At 34.0% G+C, this 21,063-nt stretch overlaps 1 protein-coding gene across 7 annotated transcripts in view; it reads right to left on the bottom strand.

Annotated features, from left to right (window-relative positions):
- Window positions 1-21,063, bottom strand: part of LOC148602178 (serine/threonine-protein kinase mTOR-like) — a 62,506-nt gene that overhangs the window by 9,262 nt on the left and 32,181 nt on the right. For all 7 annotated transcript variants that reach the window (XM_088556901.1, XM_088556905.1, XM_088556907.1 and 4 more), the window contains 22 exons: window positions 20,584-20,696; window positions 19,360-19,615; window positions 18,861-19,004; window positions 18,544-18,686; window positions 17,944-18,106; window positions 16,545-16,678; window positions 14,550-14,628; window positions 13,558-13,700; window positions 12,861-12,961; window positions 12,532-12,647; window positions 11,647-11,724; window positions 11,247-11,354; window positions 10,655-10,780; window positions 9,876-10,007; window positions 9,335-9,453; window positions 7,932-8,049; window positions 7,217-7,372; window positions 6,644-6,741; window positions 5,949-6,045; window positions 4,969-5,067; window positions 2,969-3,091; window positions 2,021-2,203 (listed from right to left, as the gene is read on the bottom strand). In XM_088556901.1, the coding sequence (XP_088413027.1) occupies window positions 2,021-2,203; window positions 2,969-3,091; window positions 4,969-5,067; window positions 5,949-6,045; window positions 6,644-6,741; window positions 7,217-7,372; window positions 7,932-8,049; window positions 9,335-9,453; window positions 9,876-10,007; window positions 10,655-10,780; window positions 11,247-11,354; window positions 11,647-11,724; window positions 12,532-12,647; window positions 12,861-12,961; window positions 13,558-13,700; window positions 14,550-14,628; window positions 16,545-16,678; window positions 17,944-18,106; window positions 18,544-18,686; window positions 18,861-19,004; window positions 19,360-19,615; window positions 20,584-20,696 (2,829 nt within the window). The remainder of the gene's footprint in view (window positions 1-2,020; window positions 2,204-2,968; window positions 3,092-4,968; window positions 5,068-5,948; window positions 6,046-6,643; window positions 6,742-7,216; window positions 7,373-7,931; window positions 8,050-9,334; window positions 9,454-9,875; window positions 10,008-10,654; window positions 10,781-11,246; window positions 11,355-11,646; window positions 11,725-12,531; window positions 12,648-12,860; window positions 12,962-13,557; window positions 13,701-14,549; window positions 14,629-16,544; window positions 16,679-17,943; window positions 18,107-18,543; window positions 18,687-18,860; window positions 19,005-19,359; window positions 19,616-20,583; window positions 20,697-21,063) is intronic.

Raw genomic sequence — 21,063 nt, 5'->3', positions numbered from 1 at the left:
AAATTTCACTGTTTACAGTGTCCTTTTTATCAATAAAAATAACATTACTGCTGACGTTTCTATTGGATGTGATGGGTAGTTACAGAGAACAGTAAACCATATGTACAGAGAAAGAAAAGCAGGTAATATTAAGGGCAAAAACATTTCTACATAGACAAAAAACATTCATGTAATCTCAATTTGAACACCATGAATACTGTTCTCATGTTTATTTGTTCTATTTACATGTATATATAATGCAAGATTTGTCCTTGCACAAAGGGTTTTATTGTACACCTGATCAGAAGAGATTTGTAATGGCATAATTACAAATAGCTTGAAAAAGGTTTCTGAGTAATATACCAGACTGAAAACCAAACACTTGCCTCAACAGATCAAAATCTTCAATCCATAAAATTTCAGTTTGTACAGGTTTAATTGCCAATACCTGATTGAATGATTAAATGACGTCTCCTTGAAAGTCTGAGGTCCCCTTTCTAACATTCCCAGTACATACCTGATTGAAGGAAGTCTCCTTAAGAGTCTGAGGTCTCCTTTCTAACATTCCCAGTACATACCTGATTGAAGGAGGTCTCTTTGAGAGTCTGAGGTCTCCTTTCTAACATTCCCAGCACATACCTGATTGAAAGAAGTCTCCTTAAGAGTCTGAGGTCTCCTTTCTAACATTCCCAGTACATACCTGATTGAAGGAAGTCTCTTTGAGAGTCTGAGGTCTCCTTTCTAACATTCCCAGTACAAACCTGATTGAAGGAAGTCTCCTTAAGAGTCTGAGGTCTCCTTTCTAACATTCCCAGCACATACCTGATTGAAGGAAGTCTCTTTGAGAGTCTGAGGTCTCCTTTCTAACATTCCCAGTACAAACCTGATTGAAGGAAGTCTCCTTAAGAGTCTGAGGTCTCCTTTCTAACATTCCCAGCACATACCTGATTGAAAGAAGTCTCCTTAAGAGTCTGAGGTCTCCTTTCTAACATTCCCAGCACATACCTGATTGAAGGAAGTCTCCTTAAAAGTCTGAGGTCTCCTTTCTAACATTCCCAGCACATACCTGATTGAAAGAAGTCTCTTTAGAGGTTGAGGTCTCCTTTCTTACATTCCCAGTACATACCTGATTGAAGGAGGTCTCTTTGAGAGTCTGTGGTCTCCTTTCTAACATTCCCAGTACAAACCTGATTGAAAGAAGTCTCCTTAAGAGTCTGAGGTCTCCTTTCTAACATTCCCAGCACATACCTGATTGAAAGAAGTCTCCTTAAGAGTCTGAGGTCTCCTTTCTAACATTCCCAGTACATACCTGATTGAAAGAAGTCTCTTTGAGAGTCTGAGGTCTCCTTTCTAACATTCCCAGTACATACCTGATTGAAAGAAGTCTCCTTAAGAGTCTGAGGTCTCCTTTCTAACATTCCCAGTACATACCTGATTGAAGGAGGTCTCTTTGAGAGTCTGTGGTCTCCTTTCTAACATTCCCAGTACAAACCTGATTGAAAGAAGTCTCCTTAAGAGTCTGAGGTCTCCTTTCTAACATTCCCAGCACATACCTGATTGAAAGAAGTCTCCTTAAGAGTCTGAGGTCTCCTTTCTAACATTCCCAGCACATACCTGATTGAAAGAAGTCTCCTTAAGAGTCTGAGGTCTCCTTTCTAACATTCCCAGTACATACCTGATTGAAAGAAGTCTCCTTAAGAGTCTGAGGTCTCCTTTCTAACATTCCCAGTACATACCTGATTGAAGGAGGTCTCTTTGAGAGTCTGTGGTCTCCTTTCCAACATTCCCAGTACATACCTGATTGAAAGAAGTCTCCTTAAGAGTCTGAGGTCTCCTTTCTAACATTCCCAGTACATACCTGATTGAAGGAGGTCTCTTTGAGAGTCTGTGGTCTCCTTTCTAATATTCCCAGTACATACCTGATTGAAAGAAGTCTCCTTAAGAGTCTGAGGTCTCCTTTCTAACATTCCCAGTACATACCTGATTGAAGGAAGTCTCTTTGAGAGTCTGAGGTCTCCTTTCTAATATTCCCAGTACATACCTGATTGAAGGAGGTCTCTTTGAGAGTCTGTGGTCCCCTCTCCATCATGCTATGTAATGGCTCTAGTGTGTTGAACATTCCCTTTACATCCCTCTCTCCAAAATACAACCTTGAAGCTTCCTCTAGACCCTCATGCCAAAGTTCATGCCATAGAATAGCTACTCTAATCAGTTCTTCACTCACCTAAAAATAGCAACAAGGTTAAAACTCCATCTTCATTAATATAATACATAGAACAGATTGAGTTAAATTTGTTGATAAACATCAAAGTATGTATGAATAAAAAGTAAGGAATGACAGGTCACTCAAAATGAGGGAAACAGCATCATTCTATGAGAGCAGTTGATAGTATTCTAGTATCAAAAATTTCTGTCAATCAAAATAAAGTAATAACTTGACAACTTTTGGCTTAGAATCCATGCCCCTACCCCCTTGGTTTTTATAATGCTCTAATCACTTAGATATCATATCCAAAAATGATTTCATTGGGTTTATTGTTCTTATCACTAGGATGCTACAATTCACACATATCGCCCTTGGTTTTTCCAGTACTTTGATCATTCAAACCCCATACCCCAAATGTCTTCAAAAGTTTTCCATTGCTCTAATTACTTGGACACCATGCCCAAAGAATAATTCCTTTCATTTTTTTAAGTGTTCTGATCACTAGGATGCCATAACTCCAAAATATTTTCCTTGGTTTTTCAGTGCTCTAGTCATTTAGGCACCATATCCTTCTACAATATTTCTCTTTGCTTTCTACAGCTCCATCACTTGAACTTAATACCCATCCCCTAAATGCCTGTTAATTTTCCAGTGTTGTAAGGCACCATAACTACCCACCTAAAACCACCATCAATTCTGTCTTATCAAAATGTCTTACCAATATGTCTTGCCAACCTGTCTTACCAACCTGTCTTACCAACACGCCTTACCAACATGTCTTACCAACATGGCCTGTTGTACAAGGTTACTGCTGTGTTCTCTCATACTTTTCAGTACTTTATTGGCTGACACCTGACGAGCCATTACGTTAGATTTAGAGGCTACAGTTAGAGGATAGATTAAAGCCTGAAATTAGAAAAATTTACTAATATTTAGAAGAACTGACATTTTGAATATAATTTTGATCAAACTGTATCTTAAGTACGGTTCACATAAATTTCAAAACTTAAGTTTTCGGATGTTAATAAAGAAAAATTTCAAAAAGCACCTTATATATATACAGTGCAACCTCTGTAAACCGGCCATCACTGGGACTGACGAAATCGGCCGGTTTTCAGAGGGTCCGGTTCCCAGAGGTACCGGAAATTGACTTTGTTTCTCTGGAAACTGGTTCCGGAAGTATACAACTATGATTAATCTATGTCTGCAAAATACCCTCATTTCATTTTTAAAGCATGTTGACAGTTTGTGCAGTGCATTGTATCTTTTCAAATGTTTTTTTTTGTAATACATGTATGTTTCATTGAATAAATATTTATATCCATGGTGTTGTTATTTTACAAGTTTATTTATAGAATACCATAAATACATCGATATCGGGGGTCACTGACCTTGAATAACCTGTATATCTGTGTCAGCATTTAAATGTACAAAAACGTTTGATATTCATGGGTTTAAAAACAAATTAAAAATATACATGTGGTAAACCACGTCGATCATTGTGTGTGCAAGCTAAATTGCCTTTTAATCATTATCTTTACAAGCCGATTTGTTCAATTATTATGTTTTGATGTTTGATAATTACATTTAATTATGATTTGCACCTGTATAACATGTTTACATAACAAGGTAAATAGTCCGGCGGCAATGGTTTACATGTAAAATATGTCAATCAATAATCAATACACAGAGTGACAGGTAACAGGGTTCACCGATTTCTTAGGTAAACAGATTTTGTCGGCCGGTTTTAAGAGGTCAATATTGTATGAAAACATATGTTTCGCCGGAATTTGGAATTTAGAGAGGCCGGTATTCAGAGGACTTTTTTACTTGAATATATTGGCGTTAATTCTGGACCAAAAATAAATATACGGTTTTCAGAGGGGCCGGTTTATGGGGGTTCCACTGTATACATATATATCAACATTTAAATTCTGATTTCTAAAATAAAAATTATGAACAATGCATTTAAAAGTAACAGAACATGCATATCTTGTTCAAAAAATTTTTACAATAATACATTTAACTGAGATATCTTTTGTATTCAGCTTCAGTGTGTGTTATTGTGTTTTCATTGACTACATTAGCTAATGGTAGGGTTGGGCTCCCATCATACCAGTTCAATTCTACCACATCTGTTGCACCTGTCCCAATACAGGAACTTTTTTGTTTATCTTGTATGATCTGGAATTGGGTTCTTACATGTACATATTTAGGATAATACATGTACATTGCATTTGCTGCAAATTTCACTCACCCTTAATATATGTTATTTTAGGGACCACACTGAGGCAGTCTCTGTATTAATTTTCATGAATACTAACTTTTGCAGATATCATCGAATGAACATATTCCCAAATATATATATGATATTTTTATTCTTTGAACCATCTAAGACAGGTACTGCAACAATATGTAATTTTGAGATGATGTCTCTTTTTTTTGTCCAGTTAATTCTTGGGGGAATAAAATGAAATAAAACAGCAGTGAAGCAGCAGTAAAAGAGAAAATCTGGTAATGCATGGAAATCATAAACCTCGTTTTTTACGGATGTTTCTAGAAAAGCAGGGCATGCTTACCCTACCAGTGCATCTGGTCCATGCTCCCAGTTTTTAGTGGAGTCCGAGTTGCTCATTTCCTTTTGTTACTTCATATGTACTATTTTAGTTACTTTATGTTCTTTGTTGTGTGTATGTTTTCCAAGTCTGGTCTTTGTCCCTGGATTACATTTTTTTGATTACCGCTATAACCTTGGTTCTTTGATTAGTCTTTAAATATCTTACCTGTGGATGGGCTTTCCCTACATCAATTAAGAGTTGTGATATCAACCTGCCAACCAAGTTCCTAGGGGTGTCTATTCTGGCTATCAACTGGGGAATCACCTTATAAAAGAAAACCATGATGTATTTCACATATTTGAATATCAGCACCCAGAACTAGTTCTTTAGTAGACAAAACAAAAGTTAACATTTTGATATATTAAGTTAGCTAATAATAAACATCTACCAGCTAACTAGAGTTGTTACTAAGATTTAAAATACACATACAGTAGAAGGTTAATGTACCAAATGAGTAAGTCCAAGGTCTTGTGCTCCACCTTAGACATGCTTACTGAGACAACAGTAGTCTTTTCATGAGAATAGCTTGAAAGGAAATTGAGCATTTGCATCAGGGGATTTCAGGGGATTGGTGCCAGAATATGTATCATTATCATGTCAGACAGCTTGCAAAAATTGAGAGGGTCAAAATGCATGTCACATTAAATTCTTGTATTTTTTAACCTTTAGTATAAATAAGATATTGTGAAAGTGCTTTAATTCATGGATACCAATTTTTGTGGATCAGGGAAGAAACACAAGTTTATGGATTCTTGAAATCGTGATTTTACACATCAATGGAAGTCTTCTATTCATTGGTGACCAAATTTCGTGGTTTGACTTTATCCACAAAAACCACGAAAATTGGTACTCCACGAACAATAGTACTTTCGCAGTATAACATATGGTGGAAAGTTATTGACCCTCAATTTCTGACCAAGGGCCTTTATTTTTTTTTTTTACATGGGTCCAAGACCTTCAATTCTTTTCACTGACACTTTGTTGTGGACATTTGCTTTTTCTCAAGTGAACCATCAATTTCCAACTAAAAAGGCCTGGGACCTTACATTCTAGAAAGTAAATTTAAACCCTTGAATTGGTACAGCACCTGCCATAGCAGCAGCTATGCCCCTAAAGTCCTAGGTGTTTGGGACAACCATGCTTACCTGTAACCAATTATCTATCTGAATAGTCTTCAGTCCATCAACAAGAGCTTCATAGACTTCCATCCATTGTCCATAATCAAACCACAGAGTCAATAATCTACAAAATGTTTCTATTATTATACACGTAATAGACAACAACAGTGAACTGACTTGAAATAAAAACGAATTAGAGTAAGAATGACACTAAGAATCGTGGTAAAATGCAAAGTTTTGCTGAGTGTTTCTTCCCCACTAATGGCCCCAATGATGATGCTACGATAAACAGGTAGTTCTTGCAAGGGTACACAAGTAGGCGGAGCCAAAGTGTTATATACCATCACTGACCATAGATGCTGTCAATGCAAATAGAACGATTGCAGTATAAATTTGTATTAATTCATATCTATCTAGTACACGAACAAATTTCAATGTCCTTAAAAGTACACACCTATATGACATTTTTGGTCCTGTAAGCCTTTTTATTTAGAAAAGGCTGCTTAAATTCAATGCATAATAGTCTTTTTGCTAGATGCTAATTTTGCTGTTTTTCAGCAACACCAAAATAAATTCCATAATAATTTAGACTAAATATTAAAATCAACAACGTTTCTTTTTCCCCTGAAAATCACCAAACTTTTACACCCATCAATATAACCCAATTAACAGTATCTTGTAAACTGTTCTGCTGAAGAGAAGCCTGTATTAAGCCAGCTTACCTAAGAGTATCTTGTAAGCTGTTCTGCTGAGACAGAGCTATGGATCTAAAGAAACCCTGCACTGAGGGCACACAATATTTATGCATCTTTGCTGTATTCTGTAAAACAAAATATTACAATCATAATCAAACAAAAAAAGGAAGGGTGTTGTTTTGGGCATTTCCTGTTACATTAAAGTCAATGATCCTTGTCTGTTGACATAACAATATAGAAAAAAATTTCATCACATTTTTTTTTTTTTTTTTCAAGGGTAAAAAAGTCCTTTTTATCACATCTTCTGCACGATACACCTTAATCTTTTTAATCCCTGTCAAAATAGCACAAGAGGACTGAGGAAAATAAGAGATAAATTACCAACTCAAGTAATCGTGAGCTACCAGGAAATATTATAACCAACTTACTGGTGGAGGTTCTTGTGAACCACCTTGGGATTTGCTGGTTGTCCAAATATCCCCAGTGGACTAAGAAGAGCAGTAGCTCAATTGTAGACTCATCTGAGCAACCCATTAAAAATACTAGAAATAAATGTTTTGTCAGATTTTAACAAGGAGATCGACTCATGGCTCAACTTACTGACTCTGGTTTGGGTGAGCCACCATCAAATTTGCTGGTTGTCCCAATATCACCAGGGGACTGAGGAGCATTAGAATACATTTCTTCATCAGTCTGATTCTTTTGTTTATAAAACAACACTGCCTCATAATTCATCAAAGCCCATGCATGCCAAGCCTGTAAAAACAATAGGAAAAATCAGTATAATAAAATAGAAAAACTGAGCGATGCTCACAAATTTGATACCTGCCACACCCCTGATAACATGTATTGATTGACATCCTAACTGATTTGGATCAAAATCTAAAATAAGAGTTGCACAAAGGGAACATGTAATAAATATTCTGTGAAAGCCTTTTTCAATTCCATTCAGTGGAGTAGGAGGAATAATGGAAAAAGGATGGGTCTCTCCCTGCCTTACGTATGGAAGGACGGATTGCCAGCCCTATCACAATATCCCCCAAGAAAGATGATCAATCATATGCTTCAGTTCCCTTTTTTGCTTAACAGAAATTGCCTTTTTCCAATAGTTTCAAGTATCTTGGTTTGTATAAATTTTGCATTTCATTTGTACATATGTTTATTTCATTTAAACCTTTGAGACATTAAATAAAATTATGTATTTTTTAAAATAGAATTTGAACCAATGGTCTAAATAGAGGCAAGGAATGCCATGAACATTGGTATCCTACAAACAAATTCTTCTACAGTGTATAATATCAAGTTCTTAGCTTACCTTGTACCAATCTTTATCATGCTCTGTAGCTCTATGGTAACAATCTAGGACTTGGGGTATAGAGCTCTCGTTTATGCCCATCAAGTTTTCTGTCCAATCTCCTAGCTTCAGGAAACATCTACATAATGAATAATTAAAAACAAATACCAAAACTTTATAAGCACAACCTCATCAATAGTACTTTGTTATGGCTGATCACAAAACTACACTGAAACCTGGGGGTTCTGAATCCAGAATAAAGCAATACCCTTATCATGCTTATAAACTCAAATTTCTAGTATATTCTACATTTTAAGTAGCCCTTCAGCTAAGAATCATGGAAAATGTGATACATGGTTGGATAGCCTCCATATTCTTATTTTTGATATTTTGTTTAAAATGTATGAGTAAACAGGAATTAACAGGTTATATAACCCTTGTTCTTACCAGATAACAATTATATAGAATGTACCGTAGAATTCAAAATTAAGGGAGATCACTCAAAGAATAACATTAATTCACAATAGAAACTGTTGGATTTTCAATGTGGATTATCTCCGTAGAGCAGACAGATCGGAATGAATAATTATACATTTCATCATATAGACCTACAAAGCAACTTAATAACAAAAATAAAAATGTGTGGCCTATTTGGGGGTGTATCACATATTTCAGGATTTTCTTGATCCTTACAAAGACTGCTACATAAATATTGATACGTGTAAAACACTTCATGTATATATGCATACACAATAAATACAGTGAAAGCTATCCAAACCAAACTCCTGTAGAATGCGTTCACTTTAGACAGGTCTTTGATTTATCCAGGTTCAAAGGTAACATTTAAACTAATACAAAGGGACTTCAAGAAAGTGTCTGGTTAAAACAGATTTTTTTCATTATTCAGGTTTTGGTTTAGACAGGTTTCACTGTAAAAATGTTTCATAACATATTAACCAAGTCAATATGTTATATATGGACCTGTTCAGACTATATAAAGAACAAAGTCAGAGGTCAATACAACTGACTGGGAGAAATTCCTTTATAATTTATATATTACATATGTAGATAATGTATTTTCTTTTTGTCTGCTTCATCTGCGGCAATTCTGTTATAATTGGCCGAGAGTAATTACAGAATGGAAAGGTTTATATCCAGATCTAAATTTAGAAGTACAGCTTCAATAAACATATAAATAGAAACATAGCGCTAACAAATTTAAAAATAGAAACAAGGCTTCATGTTTGTGGAATATCATTTGCATCACGTAATCATAATAACCAATGAACAAAGAACACTGTTACACCATATGTAATATACACTGATATAGCTTTCAGCTAATTTTTGTTCAACCAAGGTCTGTACTGTTATTAAGTTTATTACATGTAAGTAGTTACTGTCAATACTATACATTGTACATGTACCTTGCTAAGAGTTTATTCAGTTCTTGTCTCTGTTGAGAATCCTCTGGTGAAATTAACTGTAAAGCTTTGGTCTGTAGTGAATGCTCCACAAAGTACTGTAACTTATTGTATGCTTCAGTCTATTGTTAAAGAAAAGGTGAAAAAAATCATTAATAGGCAACTTGAATGAATGATTGATTTATCCAAATATCCTCATACATGTAGTTCTGAATAAGAAAACAAATGGTAATACACGATTTAAATATTTTTGTTTCCTGTTCATTAAAACAAAACATTTAAAACAATTCAACACTAGTCTTTATAAGAAATTGCATCAATCCATTTTCATTGCAAAAAAAACATTGCCATTCCAGGAAGTAACATCACGGCTGTTCCATGAATTGTGTTGTACAGAAGTTTGAGATATACAGACTCAACTCACAGGCAAGTCCTCCCAAGTCTACAAAAAGGACCTAGGTCATCATTGAACTCATCACAAGTTGCATGATTACTGATAAAGTCTCTTTAGCTTGTAACTTTGGGAAATAAAAAGACACTATACCTTCTGGTTACTTCTCCACATATGTTTCATGTAGGTAAATGTCACCTCTGGGCTGACGGTAGGGAGTGGCTGATCTGGATGCTTACTTGGATCTGTTCCTAACAACATTACTAATGTCTTACTAGATAGAGCCTTAAAGTATAGAAAATATGTTAAATGTTTATTGGTAATCTGTACTTTTTATTTTTTATTTTCTTGAAATAATTGTAAGTACCCGTAATGAACTTTGTTAGAAGGCATTTCTGTTAATGCTCTAACATTAGGGGTACTCCCACAAAATTAATGAAAAATTCAGCATTCTAGGACTCCTATTTCCAATTATCCCAGGCAAGTGAAATTTGGGTTAAAGAGTTAGTTATACTTAGTAACACTTTCCCGTTGGCAAGTAAACATTTTGTATGTTGTAACCATTTGTTTAGTAAGGAAAGCAATTGTTGACTGAAGGGAACTTCATTTAAGTGAGTAGTTTTACCATGGAAATCTCAATTTCTAAAAAATATCCTAGACCACCGCGACTCCCACTTAAAATTGGAACACTTGTAAGAGATTTTTTGTTCAAATTATCACATTTTCTATGAAAAATACTATTTAATTGAATTTTTATATTAATAAATGGGGGAGAATCTCCCACATAACTATTACAAAGGTTAACAGGTATGTAAAATGGTGGGGTCAACAAGTACCTGCAGTCTGCACATAATACTTCCCTCAAAAGATGTGCTCATTAAAATCCAAATTCACTTAAATTATAGGGGTAGAGACAATAAGGTTATACTAACCAGTCTGTTATTTTTCCGACACAAGCTGCTGTATTTCAACCATGTTTTCTTATCCTCCAGCGGGGAGACAACTAAAGATCTGACTTGGATAATCCTTCTCCAGTCTTCTACTACTCTCTGGCAGCCCTATATGAGAAAAAATAAATCAGTACAGCCTGAATTTACAAAATACATTTGGGCCAATGGTTGATCCTCTGAATAACGTGGTATTAGAGAACTAAAATGTTAGAACAGAGGCTCAATGCAGGAAAACCCTCTATCAATACAGCAAATTATCATAAACCCTTCAGTTCACAAAGACAAAAAATATTATATCAGAATGAAAACATCGTGTGATATACTTCTGTAATGAAGTTTTTGTTTAAAAATATAATCACTTTCTAAAGAACTAGATTGCTACACATAGCTCTGCCATAATGTCAGAGCAATATGATAAACTACAAATATTGGCTAACAAACCAACAAAATTTGAAAAAAATATGTTGAGAAATGTTTGAGAAGTTGCATCCAAAAGGGTGACTGAGGGACAAGTGCACAGACATTAGTATTACAATATCTCCTTCTACCTAGCTGTGGGGTAAATACATCATACCTGTAATCTGTCCCACCACATTGTTTTAATAGCGTCTCTCCTGTCTGGCATCAATTTGTACTGAATCACCTCCTCCAATTCTGACAACATCTGCACATTCACCATAGCCTAAGGGAAGTAATCAAATACTCTACACATATATTCAATGTAACATGGCTATTTTTGCTGCAGTTTTTTTTTTAACAAAAAAAAAAAATGGACCAACTGCAATCGGACATTACAGTCAATTGATGACAATTGATAAAAATAAAAAGAATGGCAGTCAACCCTGAATATATAAACAGATATAAATTACAGTGAAAGTTTAAGGTTGACTGCAACACATGATCTATTTAATTAAAAAATGCTTGATACACGGAATATTTAGATAGACCAGTAGCTAATTGAAAACTGCACTTACTCCATAGGCCCTGTTGTAGCTTTCCCCAACCATAGCAGTCAGTTCAGTATCCAGAATATCTCTTGCCTTATCTATACACTGTAATATAGTGAATCAATGATAAAAAAGCAGTCTGTAACTAAAATAACTAATACTAAGAAAAAATGTCAAGACCTCATTAATTTGAGAGGTTTAATTAATCTAACTGCTATTACATAACAAAAAATCAGCATTTAAGTATCAATTGTGTAAGTGAAAAGATGGCATACTGTGAAAGTACTTTAATTGATGGATACCAATTTTGTGTGGATCAGGAAAGAAACACAAGCTCATACTAGTATATGGTACTCCCAAATAAAAAAAAACACACACACATTATCTCAATTAGAAAGATTTTATTTATGAACAGGATTCTCCTATTTTCACCATTCATAACTTCACCAGTAATATAAAGCAGGTATGAACATTAAAAATAACTTGACCTGCAAGCAGACAGGTGGCGTTGACAAATGAGTCATGATAAGTTAAATATTGGACTTCCTATTGAGTTCATTGGAATTTAACCATTAGTTTACCTGTAATTCTTTAGTTTGCTTGTTGGACTAGTTAATAATTACTCACCAGTTTACCTGTTGACCTAGTTGGTATTTAACCATTAGTTTACCTGTTGACCTATTTAGGAGTTAATAATTAGCTTAGGTGTTGGCCTAGTTGGTAGTTAATCACCAGTTTATATGTTGACCTAGTTAGTATTTAGTCATCAGATTACCTGTTGACCTAGTTGGTAGTTAATAATTAGCTTAGGTGTTGGCCTAGTTGGTAGTTAATCACCAGTTTATATGTTGACCTAGTTAGTATTTAGTCATCAGATTACCTGTTGACCTAGTTGGGAGTTAACCAGCTTACCTGTTGGGCAAGTTGGTAGTTCTCTGAATGTAAGGCAAACACAGCTCTGTAAAATGCACCATCATATGTAGTTCTAGGAATCAAACACATGTATTCTTCCATACTATCCCACTGAGCTATAAATAAAAAAGGAAACTTTTAAAACCAAGGCAAACATGGTGTATATCACTGGTAAAGAGTAAAACATAAAATCATTTTAACATATTTATACATCAATAGCTACTCTACGGCAGGTTATTTTGGCAGAAATAAAATATGCCGATTTTGAGTGTACTGCTTCAAGTGTTGTTACTTCTTTTTGGAGATAATAATATTGACAATAAACATACCAAGACCCCATGCAGCAGCTGCTGCCATTCTGGCCATCTTGGTCCTCTCAGGGTCGCTGCAAATAGACCACTTCTCACAAGCTATCTGATGTAACTGACCCCTAAAATAGCAACGATATAATATAAATATCATTTAAGAATTACCCCTAAAACCAAAATACAAATTAAGAAGTATGAAGTATTTGTAAGAGAAAAGAAAATATGCTAAATACCATTGATCTAGCATGGTAACATTCAGGTATGATCAAGCCTGCCAAATTATATTGCACTATGTGCATCGACACATTTAACCAAACTTTAATTTGAAATTGACAGAACAGAAAGAAATGTGGAGAGTGATATATCCATATACAAACCATATTTCAACCATTCTAAGCCAGAGATTAAAAATGCATATGACTTTTTCATCACCTGGCAGCGATTTCTGGGAAAGATTACTATTCATTTTAGATTTTCCTTTGTTTTCTACTGATTTCATGGCAGAAACCAGTAATTTTCATTCGATTTATTACGAGAAAAAAAATGCGGAAATAAAGACTGCAAAAATTGAATACACCTATTCATGGAGTAAATGGTGAATTTTGGCACCTGCTATTCGGTAGAATGTTGAATTGAAAAGAATGAATAGCCAAAATATGTATGAAGTGCCAAAGAATTTAAGAATTTTGGTTATTCACTTACTAATTACTATACATACCACTCAGCTAAAGCCTCCAAACAACGCATCCTCCCCAGCGTCAAACCAAAATCATCAGAATTCTTCTCTTTCAGTCTAGATTCATATGCTGCCAGAGCTTTGTTCCATTCATGTAACTTTTCATACCAGCCCTCTTGTACTTTCTGAAACAAAAATAGAAGCCTGGTTTCAATTGCTACTTTCTGTGAATATATCTTTATAGAAAAAGGAACAACTTTATATTTTCAAATATGATAAACTATGTAATAATGAATGTATTCACTAAATATGAAGTTGCCAAAAATATGACCAGAAAGTGACCAAAAAGAACCGAAATTGACAAAATATCAGAATACTGGTCAAGTTCAAGCAATGTTTTCTGTCTTTTCAATGAAAGAATTATCAGAATTCTTTATGTTTTCTCATTTTTTTATGGATTTAAGTCTATATATCCACAATTTAATCATTCAACATTATATGATTAATTTTTAGTTGAATTTTAAGCCAATAAGACCCTTTATGGCCCCTTCTCCTCACAAAATGAATAATACTGCAGGTTTCGTAATGAGTGAAAGTTAAATATTGTAAAATATCAACTCGAGTTTTTCAATTTCAAAATCATAAAATCAAGCCTAGGCAAGTCTGTCATGATGTAAGAATTAAATAACTTAAGTTGATATTTTGTGATACTCAACTTTCAAGAGTTATAAAACCTTTTTCTCTATGATTCCCTTGGAATATTATGTACACTTAATATTCGACATATATCATGGCAAAAATTATAATGATCATCCACCTATAACGTCACCAATGGTGTGGGAGAGTAACGCAAGAAACATCACTTTTGACCAATCAGGTTTTATAGAGTGATACACAGCCACACAACCACAAATCGCAACAGCAAATTTTTAATACCTCCAGTTCCTATCAAATCATCCATGGTGTGATATCATAAATATCTAGCTGTCAAAGAAGAAGATAAAATGACCAAATGATGGAGAAATTATTCTTACCAAATCTGTTCTATGATGTTTCATTGTGTATTCGAGGACACCTGAAGCAGACTCAGCTTGCTGTAACTTGTTGTTAATACTACAAATGTAATGATATGGAATTACAAAGATACAGCTACACTTAACAAAACTTAGACAGACAGAAAGAAGGGAGGGTTGGAAGAATCATGGAAGTACAAAGGGATACCAACATACATCCTGCTGTTCAGAGAGCAGAGAGGAATTAATACATGCACATAATTTGTCCATTATTACAACTCACTTGCATAAAAATTGATAGTCCATTTAATTTCAACAGACTATAAACTTTGGTGAAATCGTAAATTAATTGTCAATTGAAAACTGTATTGAGTTTTGTACAAATTTTCAGTCAAACACATTTTAAGAACCTATCCATATAAAATTCAGACACTGCAAATAGTGAAGGTGGTTCATGGTACAGTTTTACCCACTGAACAAATAATGCTTTATGGAGGTACATACACAAAATTATTGTGCACATTTCTGATTAAAGATGTATATTTTGGAGAAAACTATACATTCACCTTCCACAAAAATCAACCAAATCAAGAATGAAACTCCAGCAAAGTGCAACTTCTAAAGACTATCTGTATAATTTTTACTCAAAATTGCAGCTACCAAGTGACTAACTTAACAACTTGTTGTGAGGTCAGTAACTTTTTCTGAATAGGAAATAAATGTGAATTTGGTGGGTTTTTGACATGCATGAATCACCTCCTTTATGATGTTTATAAAGATTAATACTTAAAGGTTAGAATGTAAATAAAGAATTATTGTGTCAAATGCATCTAGTTGCAAGTAATCTGTCAATAGTCTAAACATTATTTATTCATTTCTAAAATTCTGAAGTAGGACTTTTTTATGTACAAAACGTTATTATACATTTAGAATTGAAATTACAAATTCAAAATGACAAATGAAAAGATAATTGCTGCCTTTACAGTGAAGTTGTGTATTTTACCTTCACAATATGACAAATTTTCTATAGTCAAACCTTTCTAAAATGACCTTTCAAAAGAGAGCAAAATCACGGTCCAATAAGACAGGTGGTATTTCTAAACATATTCATACACTATATATAGAATGCACCATATGGGGATATTTCAATAATAAAGAAATAAAGTATCTAACACCTGTGAATGCAAGAAAGGGAAATCTCAAACCCCCCATGGTAAGATTTAATCTTTCTCTAACAAGGCTCCAATGGTATCTGAGATTACCCATCCCCGAGGTAAGATTTGATCTTTCTCTAACAAGGTTCCCATGGTATCTGAGATTACCCATCCCCGAGGTAAGATTTAATCTCTCTCTAACAAGGTTTCAATGGTATCTGAGATTACCCATCCCCGAGGTAAGATTTAATCTCTCTCCAACAAGGCTCCAATGGTATCTGAGATTAGCCATCCCTGAGGCAAGATTTAATCTCTCTCTAACAAAGCTCCAATGGTATCTGAGATTACCAATTCCCGAGGTAAGATTTAATCTTTCTGTAACAAGGCTCCAATGGCAATCGAGATTACCCAATCTTGTATGATAAAAACTGGTGTTCAATTCTTTTTCTCATATCAAGTTTGTTTTCTGGTTAATTATTTTGAATTAAAATGGCCCACATTTAACAGTTGATTATGAAGTATCAATGTGGCCAGTGATAAGTCACAATTAGTTGTAAAATATAGGTTTGCTTCAAAACAGCCACTGAAAAAACAAACTCTGTGAAATAATCAATCAACATTTCTTCTCGTTAAAATCAATAATTTAAAGGAATTTTCAAACAAATATAAGTAAGATCTGATCATTCACAAACTCTTTTATTTACTATTGTACCAATGGGAGAGCACACACGTTCTGTCTCAACCAGTCGGTGAGATAAAGAAATTTTGCCCATTTGAAAATATGAATTTTCTTGTCTCTTTATTGAAAAAGTCAGCCCTGAATATAGATGGTCATAATGTCCTGTTTGACTGTACATAGTACCTAATGAGAGCCTCTAAAGTTTCTGTTGTGGGTCCTCTATTAAACTCCTCTTCTTTATAATGTAAGGCTTTAGCATAAGCTCTACAAACCATCGCTCTTTGTCCAAGCAGGGAGGAATCCAATGGTAGTGGACCCTAAAAAATAACATAAGCTTGATGAACTAAATTTAAAAGAAGGGAGGAATCCAGTGGTAGTAGACTCTAAAAAATAACATAAGCTTGGTGAACTAAACTTAAAATAATTCAATGAATTTTTGAACAAGTAAGCAACAAGAAAATTAATCGTATAGACATGCTTTCAAAATTCTAGTTTTACTGCTTAGGAATGTTTTCAGATCACAACAAGCAAGTAGTATGGTAGAAAAAAAAAATAAACATTTTGTTTAAAAATAAAACTGGATAAAGGAGGAAGTAGATAGCAGTACTGAATTTACTAGGGCAATTTACAAATCCAACACAAAATTCAGTTCAACACTTTAGTTTACTTGGCAGATTCATAAAACACCCCTAAATCACTCCTTTTCCAATAACTTTAATTTTACTTATTCTGTTCTAATTAAATTCATCCATGCAGCTAGCATGAACATACCCCAAACATCCTTAGTCTTCTGTGAGACTAGCACATTCCTGTCAATTGACAACCCTGGGACCATATCCTTTATTGACCATAACTTAACACAAGCTGTTTTAAAAAACTGTTTTTTGCAAATACAATTTTGGTAATAATATATCTATTAAAATTGTATATAACTGGCCTTACAAAATAATTAGTTTAACCAAAAAATACTAAAAACTATAAATTCAGTACAAAATAAAATTGAAAACAATAAAATTTGAAACCTCGTCCAAGGGAGGTAACACACTTATTGCAAAATAGGTCTGGTTCTTATCCTATGAATATCCCTTTGCTCCAATTGAGTGCTCCCATATAAGAACTGAACTGTTTGTTTGCATTAAGGAGAGCTCCTGTAGAGCTTTGTCCCTCAATTTTTATACCAAGGTAGCAGTTGGAGATATGTGACAATACGGCCAAAAAACCTACCTACAAAAAGATTTTCACTTCCTCCATCACCACAAGAAAGTTCACTTGAAGCTATATCTTTTAACTTGAAAAACTGGAAATTTATTGCAATTTGACTGCACATCATTTCCCAACTTCTATTGAAGTGCACTGGAAGAGGGCAAATAAATGTGCCATGGTCTTTCGTTGTAAATTTTTGTTTTTTGTTTTTTTTTGTAGAATTTTGACAAATTAGCAAATTTTAGTCTGGAACTCCTCCTTTTTTTTAATTTTTGAAATATATGGATCTTGGCAGAAAATTTCAAAAATCAAAAGAGAAATTCTGCTAAAACTCAATTCATACACAAAAGTATGCTGGACATGCCTCTATCAAACCAACCTTATCACAGTGTTCCATGAATTCAGCCAAGTTAAGGAGAGTCTGTGTTATCTCAGGTATTTCTTCCGATTTGAGAGCTTGTTCTAAATTCTGGATAAGTTCATCCTGTTGTGCCTCAGTTAGCTCAGTCCAACATGAAACAAACGCTGCATTAAACAGGTCTCTGAAAATTTACATGTATATACAGCTAATTACAGGATTATTACATTTATCTATTACAATACAAGTAGGTTTAGGCGAAAAGTGTACAGCATCTGAATATTTGGAGTTTGATTCATTCGCAAATTCAGTTTACAGGTAATGGCTAATGACATCCATTAAATCATGATCAATGACAAACAAATTTTCAAATCCAAATCTCTATTCTCTTGCAACTGTCCATATCACTGACACTGGCTATTATAAATTGGGGCAAAATGAGAATTTGAACGTGGAAAAATATCCAGACATTTACGATGTTATCAGATGAATTCAATGTTACAAGGAATATTGCATTAATATCTCTGAACTGGTGCCACTACTGCAGCAAAGAATGAGACATAGATTAAAAAAAAAAATAAGATGATAAAAAATACCTTGCTACATAAACGAAAAACTCACCTAGCAAGAGGGTTATAGGCCTGTGCTAATGCCCAACAGGACCTGAAAGCTGGAGAAGGGGATTCTTTCAATAATTCTATACTGAGTCTTCTTATCCATTCCATCCAGTCCTCCTTATTTTCACGTCTGCCAGCGGTAAGAGACTGAAACAATGTTAAAAAAGATTTAAATGAGAAATCAGAATCAATTATAAAACAGCAAGTCTAATAATCCAGCAAACTTCATGATTTACGAAAGATATCTAAAATCATAGTGATATAAATTTTACTCAATATGGTACCACTCCTTTTCAAATTGCCATTAGACAAACACTTTACCTTTTGGAGATTAGAAAAGCTGACAGGAAGTTTTTTGCTGATGATAGTATCTGTCCCAGTGGCAGAAGATTCTGATGGCTTGCCATGATTTTTTCGATGCTTCATCAGAACGGGATCATCTTCTTCCTCCGCTATTGTTGAACTCTATAAAATAAAGTTAAGTTTTTTGGTTTTCTGTTTGCGTTGTCTACAAACTCATAATATAACAACAATAAATCGTCATCCACTTTTATTGTTTTACTAAGCAAACAATATTTTGTAACTGCCTCATACAATTGAAACTTTTTACTGGAAAGTGAATAGATATAAATGTATTGTACCATGACTGTCATAAAGCACATAACATTCTATATTATAAAGGTTGGTATTGAAAATTACATCTTAACTTTTCCTTGATAGAACAAAGGTATTGATACTAAAACAACCCTATAACTCTATAAATTGTACATTTTTTGCAAATGTTTGTGGTTTTAAACTAGAGCTGATATTCTTACTTTACCTTCAATATCCTGCAGACTAGTACTGTGTATTTTCCATGTTGTATTTTATGTCGGGTCATGACCTTTGTTACCATGGGAATAAAGATGGAGAACTTCTGCCCCAGTTGCATGACTAGAGAACATAGAACATCCATAGCTGTGTCATGGAGTTCAGGCTGAGTGTCAAGGGTACGAACAAGGGGATGAATAATACGAGAGGCAAAGTCAGTAAGGTCAAGAGTATCAGAAAATCTATCAATGGTCTCCAAGGCAGCTCTGAAAATAGCAAAATTATTAACTACATCTTTCAGACATTCTGAGTCTATAAAACCAGTTTTGTTTTTCATTCTCAAAAAAAAAAATTCATTAAGTAACTACAATTTCAATACTTTTTTAATCAAACCTATAGTTGTGGTGTTTTAAATGCTTCATTAGAAGAACTTATTACTTGGGTAGAACTATTGTTAGTTGTCACCAGTTTACATGGTTCTTGACAACTGTACATAATTCTCAACACAATGTAAAATTTCCATTGAAAGTTAAAGTTATGAATTCATAATTCCATGAAATTTTGAAAAACCACCAAATTTGATACATGTACCTACAAATGAATGTACCTTCATAAAACCTGCCAAATAAGTTAATACAGTCTGGTGTTACAGTTTTATCTGTGCAACAAAAATTTACACAAAATCTAAAAATCAAATGTTGAAATCTAGAAATTGAACTGTGTATAGTTTCTCTGTACTAAACATAAATAATCATTTTGTCTGATATCAAAAACAACTGTTATTACAGTCCTTAAACCAATCCATGTAACAATTTGACAGATCGATAACTGCTGACTGAATGATTGCTGATAGATCAATAAAAAATGGCGGGTAACTGATCTTATCACAGTTTTGTTATGTAAAATGACGGATGATCAGTACAAGGAACTTTTAGAATTTCCGTTGAAACGAATCCAACCTGAAAACCATATTAAATTTTTCTTAAATTTAACTTATTAAATTCCCATATTGTATGTTGTAAAAAATAAAACAAAAGTAATTATTTGTTGTTCAAATTTAATGTGTAAACATTCATAGTATATATCTACTACACAGTGGTCACATGATGCAATCACCGGTTTTACCGATTGGCTTGATGGATCAATGGTTGATAGGAAACGTCTGACATTTTGTAAAAGTTCAAACTCGCGGGTTTCTGAATATGCTAATGGCAAAAATTACATAGAAACATACTTTCTGACAGCCAGTGGTATATCATTAGAATCAAACAGTTTAACAACTGGTGGCAGTAATAAATGGAGGTAATCATCTAAATTGGCACCAAACAACTGCAAGCAGTTCAGAAGCTACAAATAAAGGAAGATAATGTAATTGAAATGAATCACACATCCAACAAAACACTGTCTTGGAAAAAAATAAAGTTTTACAGCACATACAATGATGATGTTCAGGGGATACCTGGTCTTCCTTGGATAAAAATAATCACCTGATAAACTTCCAAAGGTATTTGATTAGACAATGGGGAATTTCAGATTTGAGAGAATTAAATTTTCAATCAATATCTACTACATCACATACATAGACTGATAGAAGTTTTAATCTCCTTAACTGTCAGTATATTTCCTAAGGAAGTTCATCATGAGGTTGTTATTAAATCAATAGAAGACTGACTTTATCCCTTCAACTGCACCATTAAATGTGCTGTAGAATCTT

Source organism: Perna viridis, chromosome 12 (assembly GCF_037379345.1).
Source record: "Perna viridis isolate PV_CMFRI_1.1 ecotype Kerala chromosome 12, ASM3737934v1, whole genome shotgun sequence".
NCBI classification, from domain to species: Eukaryota; Metazoa; Mollusca; class Bivalvia; order Mytilida; family Mytilidae; genus Perna; species Perna viridis.
This window is presented reverse-complemented; position numbering and strand designations above follow the sequence as displayed.